Source organism: Prionailurus viverrinus, chromosome E3 (genome assembly GCF_022837055.1).
Source record: "Prionailurus viverrinus isolate Anna chromosome E3, UM_Priviv_1.0, whole genome shotgun sequence".
Lineage (NCBI taxonomy): Eukaryota > Metazoa > Chordata > Mammalia > Carnivora > Felidae > Prionailurus > Prionailurus viverrinus.
Window position 1 is genome coordinate 9229365 of NC_062576.1, and position 24016 is coordinate 9253380.

A 24016-nucleotide genomic window follows, 5' to 3' on the forward strand; every position below is an offset into this window, starting at 1 on the left:
AAACAAACATAAAAAGAATAACGGGGAGCTCCTTTTTGACAACTGATGGCAGTAAACAAGTAAACAGGTGAACACAGAGTGGAAGGAAGATATTTAAAATGCGTTCTGATGGATTCCGAGCATGTTGAGTTTCAAACATCTGACCGACCACATGAGTTTTAGAGGCATATGGTTAGAGGGTGAAACTATAAAGATTTAAGAAAATCGAGGAAGCCATTACCATTCAAGCCAGAAGAGTGGTTACCTGTAGGGGGAACAGAGTCATGATTTGGACGATTGGGAGTGGCCCGTGGGCTGTGTTCTAGCCCTTGACGGGAATGGTGTTGTATGGGTGTTTGCTTTGTGTTCGTTCATCGAGCTGTGTTTTGTCTGCGTACATTTTTCTGCGTGTGTGTTCTATCTCACAAGATAAAAGTTTAAAATAGTGTCTATCTCAGAAGGTTTTTGTGAAGCTCTGCGTGAAATACTGCACAGGACCCCATCACAAAGAGCCTGGCGTATGGGAAGGTACCCGCCAAGGTTAGCGACTCTGATTATCGTTGGGCTGGGGGTGTTTTGAATGTGACCTTGCATGTGGAACTTCGCAGATTTGTGGGCGGTCCACATGTATTCGCGGACGGCCACCCAGGGAAGGTGTGTGGGACACAGGTGGGGCAGATAGTGTCGGAAGGGGAGAGATGATGGCCCAACCCAGATAGGGCAATTCATCTCTCCCATTGGGTCCTTCAACCAGCAGACTGAAGTCCCCTAACCTTAGGAGTCCAAGTTCAGAAATAGGAAGGTACTTTAGTAAGTCAGACGGGGAGCTCTGGAGGATGGGGATTATGCACCTGCTGCTCTAAGCCCCTCCTACCATTGCTCAGTGTGGCCTGGGTCAGAGAGAGCCCTGGGCTTTGGGGGCTGACTTGCCTCAGCCGGAGCCGCCAGGACCCTGGCCTGTGGGTGTGTGGGGCCCAGAGGCGGAAACATGGGGGCTTCATCCACATTGGCCTCTGGGCTTTGGAAAACCTATGGCTGCCACCCGAGCCCTTAGCCCCACTCTGGACAGGCCAGAGCAGGGCACGTATACAGGGTTTGAGCTGCCTCAGGTGAGCACGATGGGCTCAAAGCTGGCAGTGCTCCCCAAAGCCACCCAGACAATAGGGGGTTGGCACCTCTGTAACCTGGCAGGTGACTTCTGTTTATTATGTCGAGTGTACTGGAGTATAATTATCACACAATCAAATTCACCTTTTTACATTTTTATTTGTATTTTTTTTTACGTGGATTTATTTAATTAGAGAGAGAGAGTGAGCATGAGTAGGGGAGGGGCAGAGACAAAGGGAAAGAGAGAATCCCAAGCAGGCGCCGCATTGTTAACGCAGAGCCCAATGCGGGGCTCAAACTCACAAACCGCGAGGTCATGACCTGAGCCAAAATCACGAGTCAGATGCTTAACTGACCAAGCCACTCAGACGCCCCGTAAATTCACCTTTTTTATATAAAAAGAATTTATTCTTGAGAGAGAGAGAGAGAGAGAGACCACAAGCAGGAGAGAGACAGAGAGAGAGAGGGAAATACAGAATCTGAAGTGGCTTCAGGCTGGGAGCTGTCAGCACAGAGCCCAATGCAGAATTCAAATCCACAAACGGTGAGATCATGACCTGAGCCAAAGTCAGACACTTAACTGACTGAGTCATCCAGGCACCCCTTAAATTCACTCTTTTTAAAAATTATTTAATTTTATTTAATTTAATTTAATTTTAGAGAGAGAGCAAGCGTGAGTGGGGGAGAGGGGCAGAGGGAGAGAGAGAAAGAGAATCTCAAGCAGCCTCCACACTCAGCCCAGAGCCCCACATGGGGTTCGATCCCCCAGCCCCGGGATCATGACCTGAGTGGAAATCAAGAGTTGAATGCTCAACCGACTGAGCCACCCAGGTGCCCCAAATTCATCTTTTTTAAGCATATACTGGGACACCTGGGTGGCTCAGTCAGTTAAGCATCCCACTTTGGCCCAGGTCGTGATCTTGCAGCTCGTGAGTTTGAGCCTCGTGTTGGGATCCGTGCTTGACAACTCAGAGCCTGGAGCCTGCTTCAGATTCTGTGTCTCCCTCTCTCTCTGCCCCTCCCCCGCTCGTGCTCTGTCTCTGTCTCTCTCTCAGAGGTGAATATTAAAAAAAAAAAAATTTAAGCATATACTTCAATGAGTTTGACAAATGTGTGTGTTCACATAACCACAAGCCCAATCCAGACATACCACGTTCGTCACCCCCAAAAGTTCCCTTGGCCCCTCGACAGTCAATCCCCTCCCCCTGCCCTTGGCCCCTGGCCATCTACTGATCCGTGTTCTGTCCCCATCGTTTTCGGCTTTTCCAAAATGTCAAGTAATGGAATCATTCAGGTTGTAGTCTTTCAAACCTGGCTTCATTCACTAAGCATAATGCTTTTGAAATTCATCCATGTGGTTGCAAATATCAATAGTTCCTTCCGCTTTATTCCTCAGAAGTGCGTCACTGTACGGATATATCACAATTTGATGGTCATTTGGGTTGGTTCCAGTTTGGGGCAATTATGAATCAAGCTACTATAGGTATTTGCATACAGGTCTCTCACTGGACGCACATTTTCATTTCTCTAGGGTAATGCTTAGGAGTGAGATTTTTTTTTTTTTTAATGCTTTTATTTATTTTTGAGAGAGCATGGACAAGCAGGGGAGGGGTGAAAGAGAGGGAGACAGAGGATCTGAAGCAGGCTCCATGCTGACAACAGAGAGCCCGATGTGGGGCTTGAACTCATGAACCATGAGATCATGACCTGAGCTAAAGTCAGACTCAACCAACTGCACCACCCAGGCACCCCCCCACACCTTAAAAAAAAAAAAGATTAGATTTTTTTTAATGTTTATTTATTTTTGAGACAGGGGAGGGGCAGAGAGAGCGGGGACAGAGGATCTGAAGCAGCCTCCATGCTGACAGCAGAGAGCCAAAGGTGAGGCTCGAACCCACAAACTGTGAGATCATGACCTGAGCCCAAGTCGGACACTTAACCGACTGAGGCACCCAGGTGCCCTAGGAGTGAGATTTCTGGGATATATGGTACATGTATGTTTATCTCGATAGGAAACTGACAAACTCTTTTCCCAAGTTGGTGTATTCCACCTTAGTTTTTATTCCCCTTGGTGGAACTTTCCTCTTGTCATGTTTGGCAGGACCATTGTGGGAAGACCACTGACTCACTAACTCAGTGAGAAACTCAAATTATGGAATAGCCGTAAATATTTTTGGTGTTTCAGTTCTTTAAGCACCAACCACAACTCAAAGGATTAAAAGTAGGAGTGCCCACCCAGCTAGGGAAACTGACTTGCCAGTGTGCCCGAGATTCTCCTGGTTTTAACACTGAAAGTCCTGCATCCTGAGAAACCCCTCCATCCTGGCACCAAATGGGGATATGTGGCCACTGAATGCCAGGGCGCTGAGCATCCGTCACATCGTTTTATTCACGAGAAAGTGTCAAGGGTGGGTTTGTGCCCTGACTCGTGCATGAGGGAACAACCTTCTAGAGGTTAAGTTGCTTCCCCAGCCCACGCTCCAGAATAGGTGGAGCCAAACTTTGGCACCAGACCTGCCAGACTCCAAAGCATCCCCCCGGGGTCCTGGGCTTCAGGGGCACAGGCCAGCAGGTGCACCTGGGTAGAGCTCTGCTGCCCTCTGGTGGCAGCAGAGGGGGTACTCTGGGTCAGAGTCCGCTCTCGTGGGGCAGCCAGTGGTGGGAGCCGGAAGACACCCTTTCCCCCCAGGGAGCAGGACCTCAAATCTGGCCTCGGCCCTAGAAAGGTGCCACATGGAGGGACCCCACCAAGGCCTGCTGGGGGCCTTGGTCCAGCCGTCCACGAGTCACGTGATCAATCGGGCCCTCACAGACCTAGGGCCAGAGTGCTGGGTTTGAGTCTGTGTGTAATCCTGAGCCAATCACTCAGCCCTCGGGGCTTCAGTTCCTTATCTGTAAATCAGGATGATGAGCGTGTCGACACACTTAGACGAGGCTTAGACACTGAGGTTGTAATTACCAGCTCCATCACACCCACATGCCCCCCACCCTGGTGCACTCATTCACTCCGTTCACTGACTTAACTTCCATCCAGCAGCTATCTGCCAAGCACCAGCTTTGTGCCAGACCCGGAGGTGGAGGGGTGACAGAGACGGCTGCTCTCCTGGCTCTTAACTCAGCTGATCCACTATCTCATGCATTCATTCATTCCTGGAGTATCCATTTATTTATTGAGTGTTCCTTCGTTCTTTTTCAGACTCACTGAAATTCCTTTTTCATTCATTCATCCGTCCCTTGGTTATCACATTGACACATCCATTCTTTCTTTATTTTTTCAGGCAATTGTTGACTCCCCGCCCCCCTTCCTCCTTCCCTAATTCCTGTTTTGCAAGCATTCTGGAAGCACCACTCAACTCGAGGCCAGGATTAGATGCTGGCATTCTGGCTCAACCCTCCTCCCAGACTTGTGGGTAGGCAGATGGTGAGGACACGCTGTGCTAACTACCATATGCCAGCCATCAGGACCCAGAGCAGGGAGAGCACCAAGAAGGGAGCAACTGACTGCCTGGAGGAGGGAACAGGGGGGCAATCAGAAGAGGCTTCGTGGAGGAGTTAGCATTTAAACAAAGTTAAGAAGGGTGTAGGGCAGTTCTCCAGGGAGGGAAAGACACTCCAGGTAAAGTCTTTTTGTGTGTGTGGTACGTTTGGGGAAAAGTGAGGTACCTGGGTGGCTGGAGTATATGATGTAGGTCATGTGTCCATGACAACATCCAGGTCAGGCTCTCCCTAGGTTCCGGTGACAGTCATAGGCCAATCAAGGACTTCTAATCCCTCACCCTTGGGCACTGGAAAACCACCCACTATCGGGGGGGGGGGGGGGGTGGGCAGGAATAGCTTTAAGGCATTAACAAAACACCCTGTCACCGGGGTCACCTGGCTGGACTGGGACACTCAGTGAGAGAGCTGCCTGGATGAGCAGGCTGTGCAGACAGCAGCAACATTAGTATCTGAAGTGCCTGGCCCCCAGGATCCCATGGTCATCAGCAAAGGTTAACTGTGTCCTCCGTTGTGAGCCAGTCCTTGCCCCAGATGTCGAAATACAGCAGTGAATAGAATGCCCATTCTTTAGCTGGTGACGAATACAGGAGAAAACTAGCAAGTGTGAGGACCAGCAGAAATACACCCGCAGTTGAAAAAACAATTGGGGTCTGTTGCCTCTTTTAGGAAAGGAGACTACACTGACTTCAACAAGAGGGTGTGAAAGAGGACTTCTTGTAGCACTTGTGCTTGGGTGAAGTGATTTGGGGGAGGGTTCAAGTAAGTGGATTTAACTCTAGGTGCTGTCAGGAAGCAACACAATTCCATGACTGGCTGTCTTAATATTTAAAGAGAACCGGGGGGGAAAAAAAAAAAGAAAAGAAAAAAGAAAAAGGAAAAATAGAGAAAAAGAAATAAAGTGAACCGAGGCTAATGCTTTAAAGAAGCAGTAGTTACTCATAAGAGCCAGAATGAGGTTTCAACAATATTCCTGTTTTCATCTACTTTCAAACATGATTACAGAGCAGTCTTGTTTATGCCTTGTGTGAGGTCGGTGTTCTGGGAAATTGTTTACGTCCAACAGGAGGACATCAAGGTCTAGCTGTAAGTGCCAAGCCAGCTCCCAGACGGGAAGGGCCCTTTTCTCTTTCTCATAAGATTGTCATAAATGGGAGAGTGGACCAGCCCCGAGGAACGGCCAGGACAAAGGCCCGGGGGCAGGAGGAGATGCTGAGAGCCATTAGCAGGGCTCCCGGCGGCGCCACGACACGTACGCGGACTGGAGAGGGCGACTGGGGTCGCACCCTCGGGCGTGCAAGGCCACCTCTCGCATAGGAACTTGGGCTCTCGGCTGCCTCGATTTGTACAAACACAGGAAACGAAAGCAAACAGCTTTGATCAAGACAACCTACTCGGCCACGAGCTCATGAATATTCAGCAGGATGCTTCCGGCTTGCGACTCCGCCCCAGCCCCGCTCTGCGAGAAGACTGCGCTTGCCCCGCTTGCGCGCGGCTCTGTCGTCATAAGTACGCGCCGCCACCGCCGCCGCTCGCCGTGGGGAATTGGAAAGCTGTCATGGCGAGTTCGGCTGCTTCCTCGGTGCGACCGCCGAGGCCCAAGAAAGAGCCACAAGCGCTCGTCATCCCCAAGAATGCGGCAGAAGAGCAGAAGCTCAAGCTGGAGCGGCTCATGAAGAACCCGGTGAGACGAAGCACTGGTTCGACTCCTCCTCTGAGTCCCCTTCCGTTACGGCGCTGCTGGGGACCCACGGGCCCACCTCTCCCACCTCCAGACTTAGGAACTGAGTACCCGAACCCCAGGGCCAGCCCTTAGGAAGGAGCAGGCTACCTCGCAGACCTTGAGCTTCTTCTGTCCTTGTGTTGGAGCCCAGCCCGGATGAGGGTGCTTTTAGACACTTCGAGTCTAACCTTCTGTGAACAGAAGCGTTGACTGGAACGATAGCATTCATGGGTTAGCACAAGGGTTTATTAACTTCTAAACAGCACTGATTGTTAGAAAGGCTTTGGCTGAGCCACCCGGGGCAAATCACTCCCTCAGTCATAAAAATAATTGGGTGAGGTCTCTTACACCTTTGGCTAGAAAGGGTTGACTCCGCATGTAGTAGAGTTAGGGTTAGAAGTTTCCAGCCATAAATGGTGAGTTACGTTTCTGCGTTTTGTTTTGGAAAGTTAAGTGTAGCCCTGGCAAGGCCACGGGCTGTGGTAGACCCCAAAGATGTATGGGATGAAGTAAATCTAAGGCAGCGAAGAAAATCGGCTTTAGGTCCAAGGAGCAAAGCAGCCTTTCTTCACCAATCCAGTTAAAATGCCTTGGTTTTAAGAGATGTGATTGTCAGCAGGTTTGTGCTTAAAAACGCTTTTGTGTTTAAATGTTGCAGGACAAAGCAGTTCCGATTCCAGAAAAAATGAGTGAATGGGCACCCCGGCCTCCCCCAGAATTTGTTCGAGATGTAATGGGTAATGTCGTGTGTGTGTGTGTGTGTGTGTGTGTGTGTGTGTGTGTGTGTAAATATAGTTTTTGAAGCGTAGATCTAAAAATCCTGCAGTTAGCATTTAATTAAATCTATAATAGGAAAAAAAAGTTCACTGTTTCAGTAACTATGTACTTACAGCAAAGGGGTATTGTTGCTTACAGTTTGGCATTAGAGAATTTTCTTCTGCATTTAAAAAAAAAGTGTATTTATTTACTTTGAGAAACAGCGCAAGCGGTATGAGGCACAGAGGGAGAGAGAGAAATTCCTAAGCAGGCTCTGTGCTCAAACCTAGGAACTGTGAGATCCAAGACTGAGCTGAAATCAAGGTCAGGTGCTCAAGCCACCCAGGAATCCCTTCTGCATTGTTTAAATAACATATTTTTTTAAATCTAACTGGAAATAGCTTTATTATTTTGGGTGGTTGTAAATTAACATACTGATTATAAAGAGAACTAAGTAACAGAGGTCTGAAAAATTTTGAACCCCCATAATTCCATCATTCCTCTTATAGCATGCTGCTACAGCCTTCTAAACTCCCCTAGTCAAAATCACTCATGTGTAAGAAAAAATGATTTTTATTTTATTTTATTTTATTTTTAATTTTTTTTTAACATTTTTATTTTTTATTTATTTTTGAGACAGAGAGAGACAGAGCGTGAACAGGGGAGGGGCAGAGAGAGAGGGAGATACAGAATCCGACACAGGCTCCAGGCTCCGAGCAGCCAGCACAGAGCCTGACGCGGCACTCGAACTCACGGACCGTGGGACCGTGAGATCATGACCTGAGCCGAAGTCGGATGCCCAACCGACCGAGCCACCCAGGCTCGCCCCGGAAAAATGATTTTTAAAAATGTGGCCATTCTACACATACTATTTGGTAACCTACCTTTTTCCTTTAATATACATGGACATCTTTTCAGCTCAGTAGAAATTTAGCGTGTCAAGTGTGAAGTCATCTGGCAGGGGAGGGAAAGGTCTTAAACGATCTTCTAGGTTTCTGGTCACTTAACTGCAGACTGTTTCTCCTCTTACTACTGTGTTAGGGTGGAATTTTTAGTGACTTCCCCTTCAACATTCATGCAACAATTCTTTAGTGATGCCGACACTCTGCAAGTCACTGCTAGATTCTGGAGTTCAGTGGGGCATGGTCCTTTCCATTACTTCCAGTTTGGTTTTTTGGTCCTTTTTGATCAAGGGTCACCTGTGTCGGTAACTGGATTTCATTAAGAACTCTGGACTCTCCTGGCTATAGGTTCCAGCGCTGGGGCTGGCAGTGGAGAGTTCCATGTGTACAGGCATCTACGCCGGAGAGAGTACCAGCGACAGGACTACATGGATGCCATGGCTGAGAAGGTCAGTGAGTGACAAGGCTGGCTGAGCCCTTGGGTTTGGACAATGTACACTTGGGACTTTTAGGAAAAAGCTGCTGCTGCTGTTTTTGGCTTTTTTTTTTTTTTTTTTTTTAAAGAAAGAGAGAGTCCCAAGCAGGCTCTTGCAACACAGAGCCTGATGTGGGACTCGATCTCAGGAACCATGAGATCGTGACCTAAGCCTAAATTAAGAGTTGGGCGCTTAACGGAGCCACCCAGGCTCCCCAGGAAGAGGCATTTAAAGAAGAGAAGATACACCTGGTGTGAAGGCTGCCTTCTTAAGTCAGCATGGGAAACAGACGTCAAGTAAATCCAGGTTAGTGCTAGGTCAGATTCAGCACATCAAGATGCTCCCACTGGGAGATGTATGAGAGAAGGGAGACTTCCAGTTGGGGAGAAAGGACAGCAGAGGCCTCTCTCCCTTCCAGGCCATTTGCTGTGAAATGGAATAGAAAGCAAGATGTCCTGCATCACTTGAGTTATTATTTCTAATTCTGTTGTTCTCTTTTTGGCTGAATGCCTATAATTCCATTCAGCTATGTGTTTAGCGTGGATAGTGTGTGTGCGTGTGTCTACTTTGAGTTGTCTAGCGTAGAGACTGGCATTTCTTCATGACAGGTGTCAAATAAGAATTGGGAGTGGCTTTAGAAATTGAGGGGCACCTGGGTGGCTCAGGTGATTAAGGATCCGACTTTGGCTCAGGTCATGATCTCATGGTTCATGGGTTCCAGCCCCATGTCAGGCTCTGTGCTGACAACTCAGAGCCTGGAGCCTGCTTCAGATTCTGTGTCTCCCTCTTTCTGTGCCCCTCCCCCACTCATGCTTTGTGTCTGTCTCTTTCTCAAAAATAAAATCAGAAATTGTATCAACAGGGGTGCCTGGGTGGCCCAGTCAGTTGAGTGTCTGACCTTGGCTCGGATCGTGATCTCACAATTCGTGAGTTCGAGCCCCACATCCGGCTCTGTGCTGACATCTCAGAGCCTGGAGCCTGCTTCAGATTCTGTGTCTCCCTCTCTCTGTCCCTCCCCCACTCATGCTCTGTCCCTCTCTGTCTCAAAAATAAATAAACATTAAAAAAGATTTTTTTAAAGAACTATTAAGGTTTTTGTTACCTGACTGGAAGGGCCAGACACCTCTTTTTTATTGCTCTTAAAAAATGCTCTTTGGACATTTCGCTTATTTTATTTATTTTTCAGAGAGAGTTTTGCAGTTATTTTATCCACACCAAAAATTGTGTTGGATTTTTTTTTTTACTAGAATTGAGTTGAATCTGTCACTTAAATTGAATGAGAATGGATGTTATAGTGTTTAGTTATTCCCTCTAGAAACTTTTATCTTTTTTTGTTTAAAAATTTCTGTGTCTCTCAATGATGACTTATGGAGATTTGACACTTACCTCACTGTATTTGTTCATAGATTTTAAGTTTTGGCGGGGCTTGTTTTTAGGTAGGCTCCATGCCCAACGTGGGGCTCAAACTCAAGACCCTGAGATCAAGAGTCGCGTGCTCTACTGACTGAGCCAGCCAGGTGCCCCAAAGATTAAAAAATTTTTTTTTTTAAGTTTATTTATTTTGAGAGAGAGAGTGCAAGTTGGGGAGGGAGGGAGGGAGAGAGAGAGAGAGAGAGAGAAAGAAAGAGAATGAATCCCAAGCAGGCTCCACACTGTCAGTGCAGAGCTTGGTGCAGGGCTCGAACCCATGAACTGTGAGGTCATGACCTGAGCCGAAGGCGGACACTTAACCAACTGAGCCACCCAGGCGCCCCCAAGATTTTAAGGGATTTTTTTATTGCAGTGGTGCTAGGTGCTCCTTTATATTTTATTCTTGACTATTAGTAAAAATCAGAAAAAATCCTGATGTTTTAGGGCTCTTCTATTTTCCAACCTGGCTATTAATAAAAACCAGATATTATTTGGCAAATTCTTTGTGATTTCCCACATTTGATTTCTCCTTTTTAAATTTTTTTTATTTTTTATTTAAAAAAAAATTTTTTTAATGTTTTTATGTATTTTTGAGAGAGAGAGAGACAGAGCACGATTGGGGTAGGGGCAGAGAGAGACACACACACACACACACACAATCCGAAGCAGGCTCCAGGCTCTGAGCTGTCAGCACAGAGCCCGACACAGGGCTTGAACTCGTGAACCGCAAGATCATGACCCGAGCCGAAGTCAGACGCCCAACCGACTGAGCCACCCAGGCGCCCCTGATTTCTCCTTTTAACACGTATTAGAGATTGCCTCTCATTCTTAATCTTACAACATGCAATGTAGGACCTTTTCCTCACTCTGACTATGGTGCCTATTTTTTCATGGAATACGTTTGTGTGTTTTAGAGATTCACATGCTTTATTTTTATTTTTTTTTAATGAAATTTATTGACAAATTGGTTTCCATACAACACCCAGTGCTCATCCCAAAAGGTGCCCTCCTCAATACCCATCACCCACCCTCTCCTCCCTCCCACCCCCCATCAACCCTCAGTTTGTTCTCAGTTTTTAACAGTCTCTTATGCTTTGGCTCTCTCCCATTCTAACCTCTTTTTTTTTTTTTCTTTCTCCTCCCCCATGGGTTCCTGTTAAGTTTCTCAGGATCCACATAAGAGTGAAACCATATGGTATCTGTCTTTCTCTGTATGGCTTATTTCACTTAGCATCACACTCTCCAGTTCCATCCACGTTGCTACAAAAGGCCATATTTCATTTTTTCTCATTGCCACGTAATATTCCATTGTGTATATAAACCACAATTTCTTTATCCATTCATCAGTTGATGGACATTTAGGCTCTTTCCATAATTTGGCTATTGTTGAGAGTGCTGCTATGAACATTGGGGTACAAGTGGCCCTATGCATCAGTACTCCTGTATCCCTTGGGTAAATTCCTAGCAGTGCTATTGCTGGGTCATAGGGTAAGTCTATTTTTAATATTTTGAGGAACCTCCACACTGTTTTGCAGAGTGGCTGCGCCAGTTTGCATTCCCACCAACAGTGCAGGAGGGTTCCCATTTCTCCACATCCTCACCAGCATCTATAGTCTCCTGATTTGTTCATTTTGGCCACTCTGACTGGCGTGAGGTGATATCTGAGTGTGGTTTTGATTTGTGTTTCCCTGATAAGGAGCGACGCTGAACATCTTTTCATGTGCCTGTTGGCCATCCGGATGTCTTCTTTAGAGAAGTGTCTATTCATGTTTTCTGCCCATTTCTTCACTGGGTTATTTGTTTTTCGGGTGTGGAGTTTGGTGAGCTCTTTATAGATTTTGGATACTAGCCCTTTGTCCGATATGTCATTTGCAAATATCTTTTCCCATTCCGTTGGTTGCCTTTTAGTTTTGTTGGTTGTTTCCTTGGCTGTGCAGAAGCTTTTTATCTTCATAAGGTCCCAGTAATTCACTTTTGCTTTTAATTCCCTTGCCTTTGGGGATGTGTCGAGTAAGAGATTGCTACGGCTGAGGTCAGAGAGGTCTTTTCCTGCTTTCTCCTCTAAGGTTTTGATGGTTTCCTGTCTCACATTCAGGTCCTTTATCCATTTTGAGTTTATTTTTGTGAATGGTGTGAGAAAGTGGTCTAGTTTCAACCTTCTGCATGTTGCTGTCCAGTTCTCCCAGAACCATTTGTTAAAGAGGCTGTCTTTTTTCCATTGGATGTTCTTTCCTGCTTTGTCAAAGATGAGTTGGCCATACGTTTGTGGGTCTAGTTCTGGGGTTTCTATTTTATTCCATTGGTCTATGTGTCTGTTTTTGTGCCAGAGATTCACATGCTTTAAAATGATATATATTTGTATTGTGAAGTCACCACCTTGAGATCAAGACCTAAGCTGAGATAGAGTCAGACACTTAACTGACTGAGCCACCCAGGTATCCCTTATTTGCTTTTTATAAAGGAGGAAACCACTTTGGGCAACAGCGTGTGATTTTCCAATAATTTGCTTAAAAAAAAAATAACTCACTGTAGAACTTCTTCCTATATAAAGGAAATAAAATGCTTTAAAAATTTAAAATAATCATTCACAAGGGGTACCTGGGTGGCTCAGTTGGTTAAGCGTCCAACTTCGATGCAGGTCATGATCTCACAGTTTGTGAGTTCTAGCCCTGCATCAGGCTCTGCGCTGACAGCTCAGAGTCAGGAGCCTGTTTCAGACTCTGTGTCTCCCTCTGTCTCTGCCTGTCCCTAGCTCATGCTCTGTCTCTCAGAAACAAACAAACATTAAAATAATCATTCACAAAAATAGAATACTACTTAGCAATAAAAAGGAATAAACTATTGATATATACAACAGTGTGGATGATTCTTAAAACATATGCTGAGTGAAAGAAGCCTTGCATAAAAGAGACCACACTGTAAAATTCCATTTATATGAAGTTCTACAAGAGGAAAAACTAATGTATGTAAAAAAAAAAAAAAATCAGGGGCTCCTGGGTGACTTAGTTGGTTAAGCGTCCGACTCTTGATTTCCACTCAGGTCGTGGTCTCAACAGTTTGTGGGTTCAAGCCCCGCACCTGACTCTATGCTAACAGCAGAGGCTGCTTGGGATTCTCTCGAGCTCTCTCTTGAGCTCTCTCGCTCTGTCAAAATAAACATTTTTTAAAAATCAGAATAGTTGTTTCTGAGAGTTGGATAAGAAAAGGTACGAGGGAACTTTCTGGTGTGATTACATTGTACACTCTAGATTTGATCGTTTTGTTGTATGTATTACCTTAAGTGGAAGAAAACAGAAAAACCGTTAACAAATATTAAACTCTAGTTGATGATATGCATGCTTAAATCTTTAGAGGTGAAATGTCCTGGTGTCTGCAACTTACTTTGAAATGTGTTAAAAAGAAATAAGATGGATTGACGGAAGGATAGAGGGATAGATAGGTGGACAGGCGTGTGCTAAAGCAAGTAGCAAAATGTCTGTAGGACTTAGTGGTGGGTATACGGACTGTATGATTCCTTCAACTTTTCTATGTTGGAAATTTTCCAACGTAAAATGCCAGGGAAATTATTAAAGGGATAGATATGATACAGAAAAAAATATGTAAAAATTTACTGGAATGGCCAAAAATTGAGTTTGAAAAATACCTTTATGATTTTGGAACAGAAGGGAATCATTGCCGTGGTGGTTTTCACCTGCTGTTTGCTTGTCCTGCGTCTCTTGGCCCCCAGCTGTTGGTGGTTCTTCTCCAGCTACTGCCGTCCTCTGGATGCGGCATTCTCAATTCTAGGGGGGAGTTTCTGGTGGCTGGTCACACCTCTACCTGGTCACTATAGTGGGTTTTCCACTACCAAGAATAAATAAAACTCTATGTAGAAACTATCTGAAGCTACTTTTGCTTCATTTTGAAACTACTTTACATATTGAAACTACTTTAGAGGGAAGGAAACAGCAGGCTGTTGGCTCAACTACCATCAGCTAGTCTGGTTTTTATACATCGATTAAAGACCCAGGGAAAATACAGAAAAATGTTTCACAGACCTTGAATCCACACAGACACGCAGGTTCTTATTTCACACGGTGAAAGACAGGCTCTGAGGTTAGAAGAAACAAAGAGGCAAGGGTGTCCTCACCTTTCACGGTGACTAACAGGGCGTCGCCACTGGAAGAGCTCGTGGTGAGCTCAAGTCCTGCCAAGCCCGATGGGGCTCCGGTGGGTCACTTGTTGGCTGCAGCTGCTCTGGCAGCAGAGTGAGTTTACGGTCCAGCTGTGAACAGACCACATGCTTTTCCTTTTAAGTCGTTTGCTTTCTGGTGCTCTAATCGGAACTGAGTTCCTTGAAAGGAGACCCTTCTCTCTTTTTTTTCTTATTTACTTATTTATTATTTTTTACTTAATATTTTAGAGTGTGAGTGGGGGAGAGGGCCCAGTGGGGGGAGAGGGAGAGAATCTTAAGCAGGCTTCGTGCTCAGCGCGGAGCCCAGCTCGGGGCTCCATCCCACAACCCTGGGCCGAAATCAAGAGTCAGATGCTCGACTGACTAAGCCACCCAGGTACCCTGTTTTATTTATTTTATTTTTTTTAGTGCTCTCTGTACCCAGCGGGGGGCTGGAACTCGCCGCCCCGAGATCAAGAGTTGCACGTTCTTCGGACTGAGCCAGCCAGGCGTCCTGACTCCTCTTATTTCATGATCTCTGCTCTCAGAGTTTCTGCGTCACTCTAAGCAGAGCCACACAGCCCTGGCAGTGCAGGCCAGCAGAGGGGTTGAAGCCACCTTGTCCTCTGCTGGCCCCTTATTTACTCTGTTGACCTTTAAGGCTTTGACTAGAAGAAAGAGATGGCATTTTATTATTTTTTTTAATTTAATTTTATTGTTTGAGAGGGAGAGAGACAGCGCAAGTGGGGGAGGGGCAGAGAGAGTGAGACAGAGACTCCGAAGCAGGCCTCCAGGCTCCGAGCTGTCAGCACAGAACCCGATGCGGGGCTCGAACTCACGAACTGTGAGATCATGACCTGCACCGAAGTTGGACGCTTAACCGACTGAGCCACCTACGCGCCTCAGAGACGGCATTTTAGATCATTGTATCTTTGTGGTTTACAAGTGCTTTCTAGTAGGTTATCGTATGTTATCCTTTCTAAAGGCTCTGGGAGAGAGGAATTGGTCTTTTCCCCATTTTATAGGTGAGAAAACGAAGGCTCAGAGACAGGGAGCTGCTAGGAAGGGATAATACAAGGGTTGGCTTTGTATGGACGTGTGTACACTCACGTATTCCTGTGTGACACATGTATGTGCTTAGTAGCAGTGATGGCACTGGGTGTTGTCTTGCTGTGGAATCAGTCACCTGATGACTGTCATCATTAGGACTTGAAAATCCCATGGTTCCACCTCTCTGGCTGTTCCATCTGATGAGCCCAGGTCACCGTAAGGAAAAAACGTGCTCCTGTGTGTCTCCTCTACTCTCAGTTCTCTGCTTCTCTTCTGACACTTCTGGTCACCAAGTATGTGGGGATTTCTCTCACACCAAGCAATTCTGTGACGCTAGCTGAGCATCCTACAGTTTAACTCAATCCTGATGCCATCCACCAGGCAAGAATGTCCAATGCCACATGTTCAACGGGCTCAGTCCCATGAGACTGCCTCCCCGCCCCAACCACCTCAAAGGCCAGGCCCAGGCCCAGGTGTTGTCCCCTGTCCTTCTGACCGACTGGCTGTGGATTAGAGGTCCCCCACCACTCCCTCCTCAGGTTCAATTAAGTTGCTCAGAGGGACTCACAGAACTCAGGAGAAGCCAGGTGGAAGAAGGGGGCACAGAGCTTCTGTCCCCTCCCAGCCCCTCCGCATGTTCACCAACTCGGAAACCATCTGAACCCCATTTTTTTGGGGTTTTGGAGGCATTAGTACTAAGGCACAATTGATCAACTCATTGGCATTTGGCAGTTAGTTCAGCCTGCAGCTCCTCTCCCTCCCTGGAGCACAGGAGGTGGGGCTGAAAGTTACCCCGGTGACCAGCCCTGCTCCTTAAGGGCTTTCCAGAACTCACTCGTTAACTTAAACTCCTGTGGTTGAAAAGGGGCTTGTTATAAAAAAAAAAGACACCATTTCACCTTTCTCTTGGGAGCTATTTCAGAAACTGGGAACATAATTAAGTATTATAATAAAAGGTGCCCCTGTGGCTCTTGAATAGGAAATTTATAGGAGCTTTTGGAACCACGTTCCAGAAGTAATGGATGAAGACCAAATACAGTTGACTATTAGCAGGTGATTAGGGGCACCAACCCCTCCACTATGCAGTAAAATCTGTATATAACTTTTGACTTTCCTAAAACTCTAATAGCCTTAACTATTGACCCAAAGCGTGATAATGTAGTCAGTTAACATATTTGGTTACGTGTATTATATACTGTATTCTTATAATAAAGTAAGCTAGAGAAAAGAATGTTCAATAATAAAGTAAGCTAGAGAAAAGAATGTTTCTCTTCCCGAGGAAGAGAAAATACAGTACTGGACTGTATTTATCGAAAAAATCCGCATGTAGGTGGACCCGCACAGTTCAAACCTGTGTTGTTCAAAGGTCAGCTGTATACGTTTCTTACTATAAATCACAATGTCACACTAGCCAAGGCCCTGGCTACGTAGCCGGTAACTCTTCCTCTGCCTTCAGGGAATACACAGTGTGCACCTTCTCATGCTCTCGTATTTTGTGTATGACTGCCACCCTACGGAACGAAGTAACTTTCGCCATCGGAGAACCAGATACTGGGGGCATCCTCTTAATGGTTACAGTGGCCCCAGAGACCCAGATGTGCCTATGGCACCCCCAGTGGTGTGACTTCCAGAGCTCCCGTACCCAGCCCAGAGTGTGTCTAAATGATGTGTTTTTTCACAGCAAAAATTGGATGCAGAGTTTCAGAAGAGACTGGAGAGAAATAAAATCGCTGCAGAAGAGCAGACAGCAAAGCGCCGAAAAAAGCGGTAAGGGCTTTGTGGCTTCTCATAACCGATGAAACTTAAAGGCAGAAATGTGAAAGCTGGGGAATGAGTCGTCCTTGCGGTCAGAAGTTCACCTTATGACCTGTCAAGGTCTTAGGTGTTACCCAGTAGAGGCATGGCCTTTCTTCCAATAACCGAGAAGAGATTAAGTCACTTACTACCACTACATCCCCCTTCCCCCGTACAGATTCTCCATAGCTCAGGTCAGCTCTTTGGTGCTCACATGGATTTCTGGGTCTCCTTCCCTTCTGTATTTTAACACCAAGTTTAACAATATGCTGTGAGTAAGGTTCCCTTAGCTTGTTCCTTAAATTAGGGTGTGTGACCTCCCTCAGTGACATCATGTGAGCATGTAGACTGCATGTGTGTGTGTGTGTTTTAATAAATACTCCCTCGACCTTTAAAGAGCTGAGCAGGATTCTGAAAACAGTCCTTAATTCTTATTTATTTATTTACTTATTTAAGTTTATTTATTTATTTTGAGAGAGAGAGCACGAGCAGGGTAGGGGCAGAAAGAGAAGGGGTGAGAGAATCCCAAGCAGGCTCCACACTGTCAGTACAGAGCCCAACGTGGGGCTCGAACTCACTAACCATGAGATTATGACCTGTGCCAAAATCAAGAGTCAGACGCTTGACCGACTGAGCCACGCAGGCGCTCCTGAACGGTCCTTAATTCTTAGTCTGTTTCTGGCAATCTGTTCGTGTAGTGGGATAGTTCTTTTTCTTTTGCTTTCCAATAGGCATAGTAAAGGTAGTTAAAGAGCACATCTGTATGCTGCAACTTGATTACATCTTTTTTTCTGTTTTGTATTTTTTCTTTTATCATGTTCCAGTTTCTGCATGTAGAATTAAATAAGAAACAAAACCTGTAAAGCTGTAACATTTCACATGGAAATGCTGCCCAGCCTTCACCAGCTTCGGAAATCTGACCTTTGCTGATGGCTGCAATGAAGTGCCACCTAAAAAAATAAATAAAAATAAATAAATAAAAACAGTCCCTAAACATCTTGGAATGAAAAATCTCTCCCAATATTTCTGAGATGGTTTTAATCACCTCAAGACTCTGAAAGGTTGTTTCATTTTGATTCAAGAAGAAAACAGCTTGATAATGTTGATGGTGTTGGAGTAGCAGAATCATGAGAAAGTATTTCTTCCATTTCATTATTGTAGTGTTTGTGTAATCGTAAGGTCTTTAAACATTCCATAAGTAGTTATTTGTTTTCTAAAATATATAGTAAGGTAGTGGGGGAATTAATAGATTTATTTTATATTTGTAGCCAGAAGTTAAAAGAGAAGAAATTATTGGCAAAGAAGATGAAACTTGAACAGAAGAAACAAAAAGAAGGTGAGTGGTACCTGCTTTTCTTGGTTGGGATCTTTCTCACCTATCAGGAGTGAGATTTAGAATTTGGAGCTGGTTGGCTGGCCACTGAAGACACGAGGACTTATTTCCATTACTTAGGACTCATTTAATTGCAAGTGTCAGAATGTTAAACTGGTGTAAGCAAAAAGAAAGATGCTGACTGGCATTAAGTCAGGACAGACCTCCCTTCAGGGATGGCTAGTAAATGAGCTCAGTGATGTTACTGGCCTTCTTTGTCTCCCTCTGTCCCCTGGCTCCTTGTCCTCAGGCAGGTGCATGTCCTCCCTGTGGTTGTGGGGTACCTGGGGCTGCACCGTGCCTCATTCTTGTCCAGTAGGAAAGACTGAGGGGATGTCCCTCGCAAAAGTGCTTTTGTGTTTTTTGGGCCCTGATGGAGTCACTTGGCAAGTCAGTTAAGAATGCTTTGGGTTATAAAAAAAACAAACAAACCAGAAAACTAGCAGTAGTTAAACAAAGAAGAGTTCATTTCTCTCACTTAATAAGAAATCTGGTGGTAGGTGGCAGCCTCTTGTGGTTCAGCAGCTCAGGAGTGGCAGGCCCAGTATCCCCTGCACTTCTCTTGGCCTTTACTTTCTGGGTGTGAGATGGCTGCTGTGGCTCCTGGCATCATACCTGTGTCCAAAGGGGAGAGAAGTGCAGGGGATGCTGGTATTTTAACAGAAGAGCAGAAGATCCCCCAGAAGTGCCCAACAGATGGCATTTTATATTTCACTGGTCACTTTGCCATCCCTTGCTGCTATTAGGCTAGACGAATAGAAAACCGAACTGTTGTGACCGTGTTTAACCTGTCATGATTTATCCCTGGGAGCCGGGTACATTGCCACCCTGGACTGGGATGAGATTTCGTTAACGAGGAGGAATAGGGGTGAGTCACGTGTCAGTGTCCCACAGTGCTACCAGTCCTGTCCACCTCTGAGCATTCCACATGGCCAGAGGTGCCAACCGCTCCCCTGAGAGCCCCTGAGCTGAGAACCCGGGACAGAGGGGCCTCAGATGGAAAGGACCGAAGATGCTAAGAGACCAAAAAACGACAAGTGCGTACACATTACTGAATTGGTGGTTGTTCCCTGATTGACTAGGCATGGTTCCTGGTTAGATGGTTGTGAGTTTTGGTCTTAAGATAAAGTCAGACTTTCACTGACACACTAAATATGATTGGTCCCTTCCAGGATCAGTTTCCTTATGGTTTGTAAATATACTGCGTGACACCCTCTGTATGGTATAGTCTTAGACTCTTCCTCCCCATTTCTTAGAATCATTTCTTTTATAACACTGAAATGTGATTGCTAGGACCTCATCCCTGAAAGAAACCACCTCATTACTTTCCCAGCCCTCTTCCTCCCCACACACACAGGAACATCCAGTACTGATCCAAGGGCTGGAGGATTGGGCACAGGAGCCAATCTCACGGTTTTTGGTTTTTTGTTTTATTTATTTTAGAGGGAGCGAGCGCATGTGTGAGTAGGGGAGAGAAAGGAGAGAGAATCCCAAACGGGCGTCACACTCAGTGCAAAGCCTGATGCAGGGCTCAATCCCATGACCCTGGGATCATGACCTGAGCCAAAATCAAGAGTCGGACACTGAACCGACTGAGCTACCCAGGCGCCCCGAGCCAGTCTCATGTTATATTGAAGGAGGTATTGTAACTTGGACCCATGACATCAGGATATAGAAAGGTCCTTGGCTCTAGGTGATTTATTTTTTCTTTGTGTTGTCATTGCTATTATTTAGTGTTTAGTGAATTTCCTGAGCTAATTTTGTAAAGCCTGCATTCTTTATCGAGTCTGCTTTGTTAGCTTAGTGGTCAGCTGAAGAGTAGAGATTTCTTTGAACTTCCAAGTCTCACAGCCTTTGCCGAGGGGCTCTATGTATCTGTAGGAACATGCCTTCAACGTGTTGGCAGGTGGTTCACAATTTGCTTTAGCCTTCATGCCCTCCTTGCACAGAGCTTCAAGGTCAGCCAGAGGTGAGATTAGGACCATCACTTGTCTTTCTTAGACATGTACACAGCTCTGCATGTGGCTGTCTAAAGTCCCAACTTTTCCTCAGGTTTTGATGGATTTCTTGATTGCTCCAGCTGTTAATACCTTAGGCAGCTGCAATGTTAAACAGTTGCCACTGGTTGTTTTTGACGACCACCCTTGAGAAAGGGCTGTTTGCACTAAGGTTGAATGAAGATAAGCCTTGGGAGTGGAAGTTTCTGGGGAGCAGCTAGACAGCTCACATAGGGACAGTGCTCTGAGTATGGAACTTCTGAGGACCTTCCAACAGTTTTCTTCCTCCAGTGGCTGCCAGGCGGTTGGCTTCCACAACTGCTGTGGTGATGAGGGCTACCTTGGATATGGTGAGAGAGAGATGTTAGAATGCCACAGAACTTGCTGTACTTACCAAGGTTCAGCCGTTTTTCTTGAACAATCCAAGGAGCGTTTCCAGAGTTCTGAAAAAGTTGGTTTTGACAATTGTTGATGTTCTTAATTATTTTTATGGAGGAGCAGATTTTTAGAGATCCTTACTCTGCCATTCTGAAAGTGCTTCCATCCTTTTAGACTTTACCCTGCCTATATTTGAAATGTTTCTTGGGGGCACCTGGGTGGCTCGGTCACTTGGGTGTCTGACTTCAGCTCAGGTCATGATCTGACAGTTTGTGGGTTCGTGCCCTGTGTCAGTCTCTGCGCTGGCAGCTCAGAGCCTGGAGACTGCTTCAGATTCTATGTCTCCCTTTCTCTCTCCGCCCGTCCCCTGTTTGTGCGTGTGCCTCTGTCTCTTTCAAAAATAAACATTTAAAAATAAAATGCACTAATAAACTTAAAAAATTTTTTCTTCTGAATAAATATGTTTCATGTAGATATCAGATGTTTGAGTCATGGGTTTTGTTCCCCCCCATTCTTAGAGTCTCTACCTTTTTATATTGATATGTTTGGATTTTAGGGCTACCATTTTATTTGGGGGTTTTTCTGTTGTTCCTTCTGTATTTCTCTGTTTCTTTTTCTCTGTCTTTTGTATTATTTGAACATTTTTTTATCTCACTTTAATGTATTGTGTTTTTAACTATATCCCTCTTTCTAGCTTTTTAGTTGTTCCTCTGCAGCTTGCTATATATGTACTCCTTTCACAGTCTACTTAGAATCGGTATTTAAGTGGAATGTAGAAACTTGTCACCATATAGGTCTCTTGACCTTTTATGTTGTGGTTGTCTTAAGTATTACATCTACATACGTTGAAAACCCTAGTGGATAATGTTATTTTTGTTTTCAATCATCCAGTACATTTTGAAGATCAGGAGGAGAATTGTCTAGAATAATAATAGTAACCAGATAGTTAGATTTCTGTTGTTCTTCCTTTGTCCGTGATGTTCCAAGCTTACCTCTGGCATCATTTCCTTTCTGTCTGAAGAACTTCCTTCAGTCATTTGGTTAGAAGAGGTCTGCTGGCTATGAATTTTCTTTGCTTTTCTTCACATGAGGCTGTCTTTATATCTATCACCTTTGTTCCTGAAGGACATTCTCACTAGATATAAAATTTAGGGAGCACCTTGGTGGCTCAGTCGGTTAAGTGTCTGACTCTTGATTTTGGCTTAGGTCATGATCTCACTGTTTGTGAGTCCGAGCCCCACATTGGGTCATAATCTCACTGTTTGAGCTCCGCACTGTCATTGTGGAGCCTGCTCTCTCTCTCTCTGCCCCTCCCCTGCCTGCACTCGCTTACTCTCAGTCTCTCCCCCTACCCCTCTTTCAAATAGATGAACTTAAAAAAAAAATTGGGGAGGGGCGCCTGGGTGGCGCAGTCGGTTAAGCGTCCGACTTCAGCCAGGTCACGATCTTGCGGTCCGTGAGTTCGAGCCCCGCGTCGGGCTCTGGGCTGATGGCTCAGAGCCTGGAGCCTGTTTCCGATTCTGTGTCTCCCTCTCTCTCTGCCCCTCCCCCGTTCATGCTGTGTCTCTCTGTCCCAAAAATAAATCAACGTTGGAAAAAAAAAAAAATTTTTTTTTTTTTAATTAAAAAAAAAAAAAAAATTGGGGGTTGGCAGTTTTTTCTTCCAGCACTTTAGAAATACCATGCCACTTTCTGTGGCCTGCATGGTTTCTGATGAAAATTTTGTAACTATTGAGATTGTTCTATCATTATTTTTATCTGGCTGCTTTTAATATTTCTGTCTTTAGATGTCAAGAGTTTGATTATGATGGGTCTGCACATGGATTTCTTTGGTTTAATCCTGTTTGGATTTCACTGAGCTACTCCAGTCTGTAGGCCTGTTTGTCTTTTGTCAAATTTGGAAAATTTTGGAAGCAAAAAGAATATAAAAACAGGGAGGGGGACAAAACATGAGAGACTCTTGAATATGGAGAACAAACAGAGGGTTACTGGAGGGGTTGTGGGAGGGGGGATGGACTAAATGGGGAAGGGGCATTAAGGAATCTACCCCTGAAATCATTGTTGCACTATATGCTGCAAATTTGGATGTAAATTAAATTAAAAACAAATTTTTTTTGGAAAAATTTTTATTCAATCGTTTTTGTTTCTGGTCTTCTTATTGGATAATTCCTACTGATCTGACTTCAAACTATCTCTTTCCTATGCCATCTATTGTGCTGTTGATCCTTTCCAATGGATTTTTTTTTATCTCAGTTACTGTGTTTTTTCAGAAAAGTCCTGAAATTTCCAGTAGATTCTTCTTTATATGCCTTCTATTTGCTGCAATTTTCTCTCTTTCCATTCATTTCAAGAGTGTTCACTCTTCCCGGAAAGATTTCTAAGCAACTGCTTTAAAGTATTTGGATACTCCAGCATCTAAGTCATCTTAGCATTGGCATTTGTTGATTGTCTTTCCCCGTGCAAGTCGAGATTTTCCTGATTTTTCATATGTCAAGTAACTGTCTACTGTATCCTGGGCATTTTGAATATTCTATCATGAGGCTTTGGTCTTGTTGATACTTATTTTAGCAGGCAGGCGGCCTGGTTCTCGCCAGCCTTCCGTAGGTTGTGGTTGCGGCTCCAGTGTCGGTTGGGTTCTCAGAGCATTTGGTATGAGACTAGGGCCGCATCCATACGTGTGCTTGTCAGCGTGAGCCCAGGGATTCGGGAGTTCTAATCTTTTTCTCCGTGACTGCTCCTGTACTCTCCGGATCCCTAGGACTCTCCTTTTCAGAACTCCAGGCAGAAAGCCGGGGCTTTAGTTACCACTCTGGTTCGTCCTTCCTCCAGTTGCGCCTGCATCCAGGGCGGAGGGGGAAAGCAGCAGGCTTGCCCGGCTATCTTAGGACCCACAGCTCCTCTGATGGGAGAGAAAGGCTCCCCTCTTTGGAAGTGTTTGTGCCAGCAGGCCCCCGTTGCCGCCGCAGTTGCTGTTGCCGCTGTGACTCTGGCAGAATGGCCTGGGAGCTAGGGTGTGAGAGAATGGAGAACAAAGAAGCACAGAATTTCCCTTACTCTGAGCATCGGGAACCCCCTTTCTTACTCCTCAGACTACAAGCGGAGGGTTTCTTGTGTTCTGTCTGCGCCCAGGCTTCACTTCTGCATGTTGAACATCTGAGTCTGGACTGAGGGATACTGGAGTGGGGAAAAACCCTAGGAATTCAAAACTGTTCCAGTGGCACTTTGTAGGCTGGTCTTTTTCCGCAGTCTGCTTGCTTCTCAAGAGTCCATCATTCTGTCCAGGTCCTGTCACTATATTCAGTGGAGAGAAGGAGTCCGTGTGCTTGCTTTATCTTACCTGGAACCTTCTATTTGTTTTTTGTTTTGTTTTGTTTTTAATTCAAACACGGACTTTAGCTCTTTTGCATTTTAACTTGGTGCTCTT

At 45.4% G+C, this 24016-nt stretch overlaps 1 protein-coding gene across 4 annotated transcripts in view; it reads left to right on the forward strand.

Moving 5' to 3' along the window:
- Positions 1 to 5691: 5691 nt before the first annotated feature.
- PRKRIP1 (PRKR interacting protein 1) overlaps positions 5692 to 24016 on the forward strand; it is a 34929-nt gene continuing 16604 nt past the window's right edge. For 2 of the 4 annotated variants that reach the window (XR_007147792.1, XM_047838756.1), the window contains exons 1-5: positions 5725 to 6265; positions 6963 to 7041; positions 8311 to 8411; positions 16733 to 16818; positions 18114 to 18181. Coding sequence is in view for 3 of the 4 variants with exons in the window: in XM_047838756.1 (XP_047694712.1) it covers positions 5990 to 6265; positions 6963 to 7041; positions 8311 to 8411; positions 16733 to 16818; positions 18114 to 18181 (610 nt within the window). In the remaining variant the exon portion in view is untranslated. Of the gene's footprint in view, positions 6266 to 6962; positions 7042 to 8310; positions 8412 to 16732; positions 16819 to 18113; positions 18182 to 24016 lie in introns of all 4 variants that reach the window. The other 2 variants (XM_047838754.1, XM_047838755.1) reach the window with 2 other exon arrangements.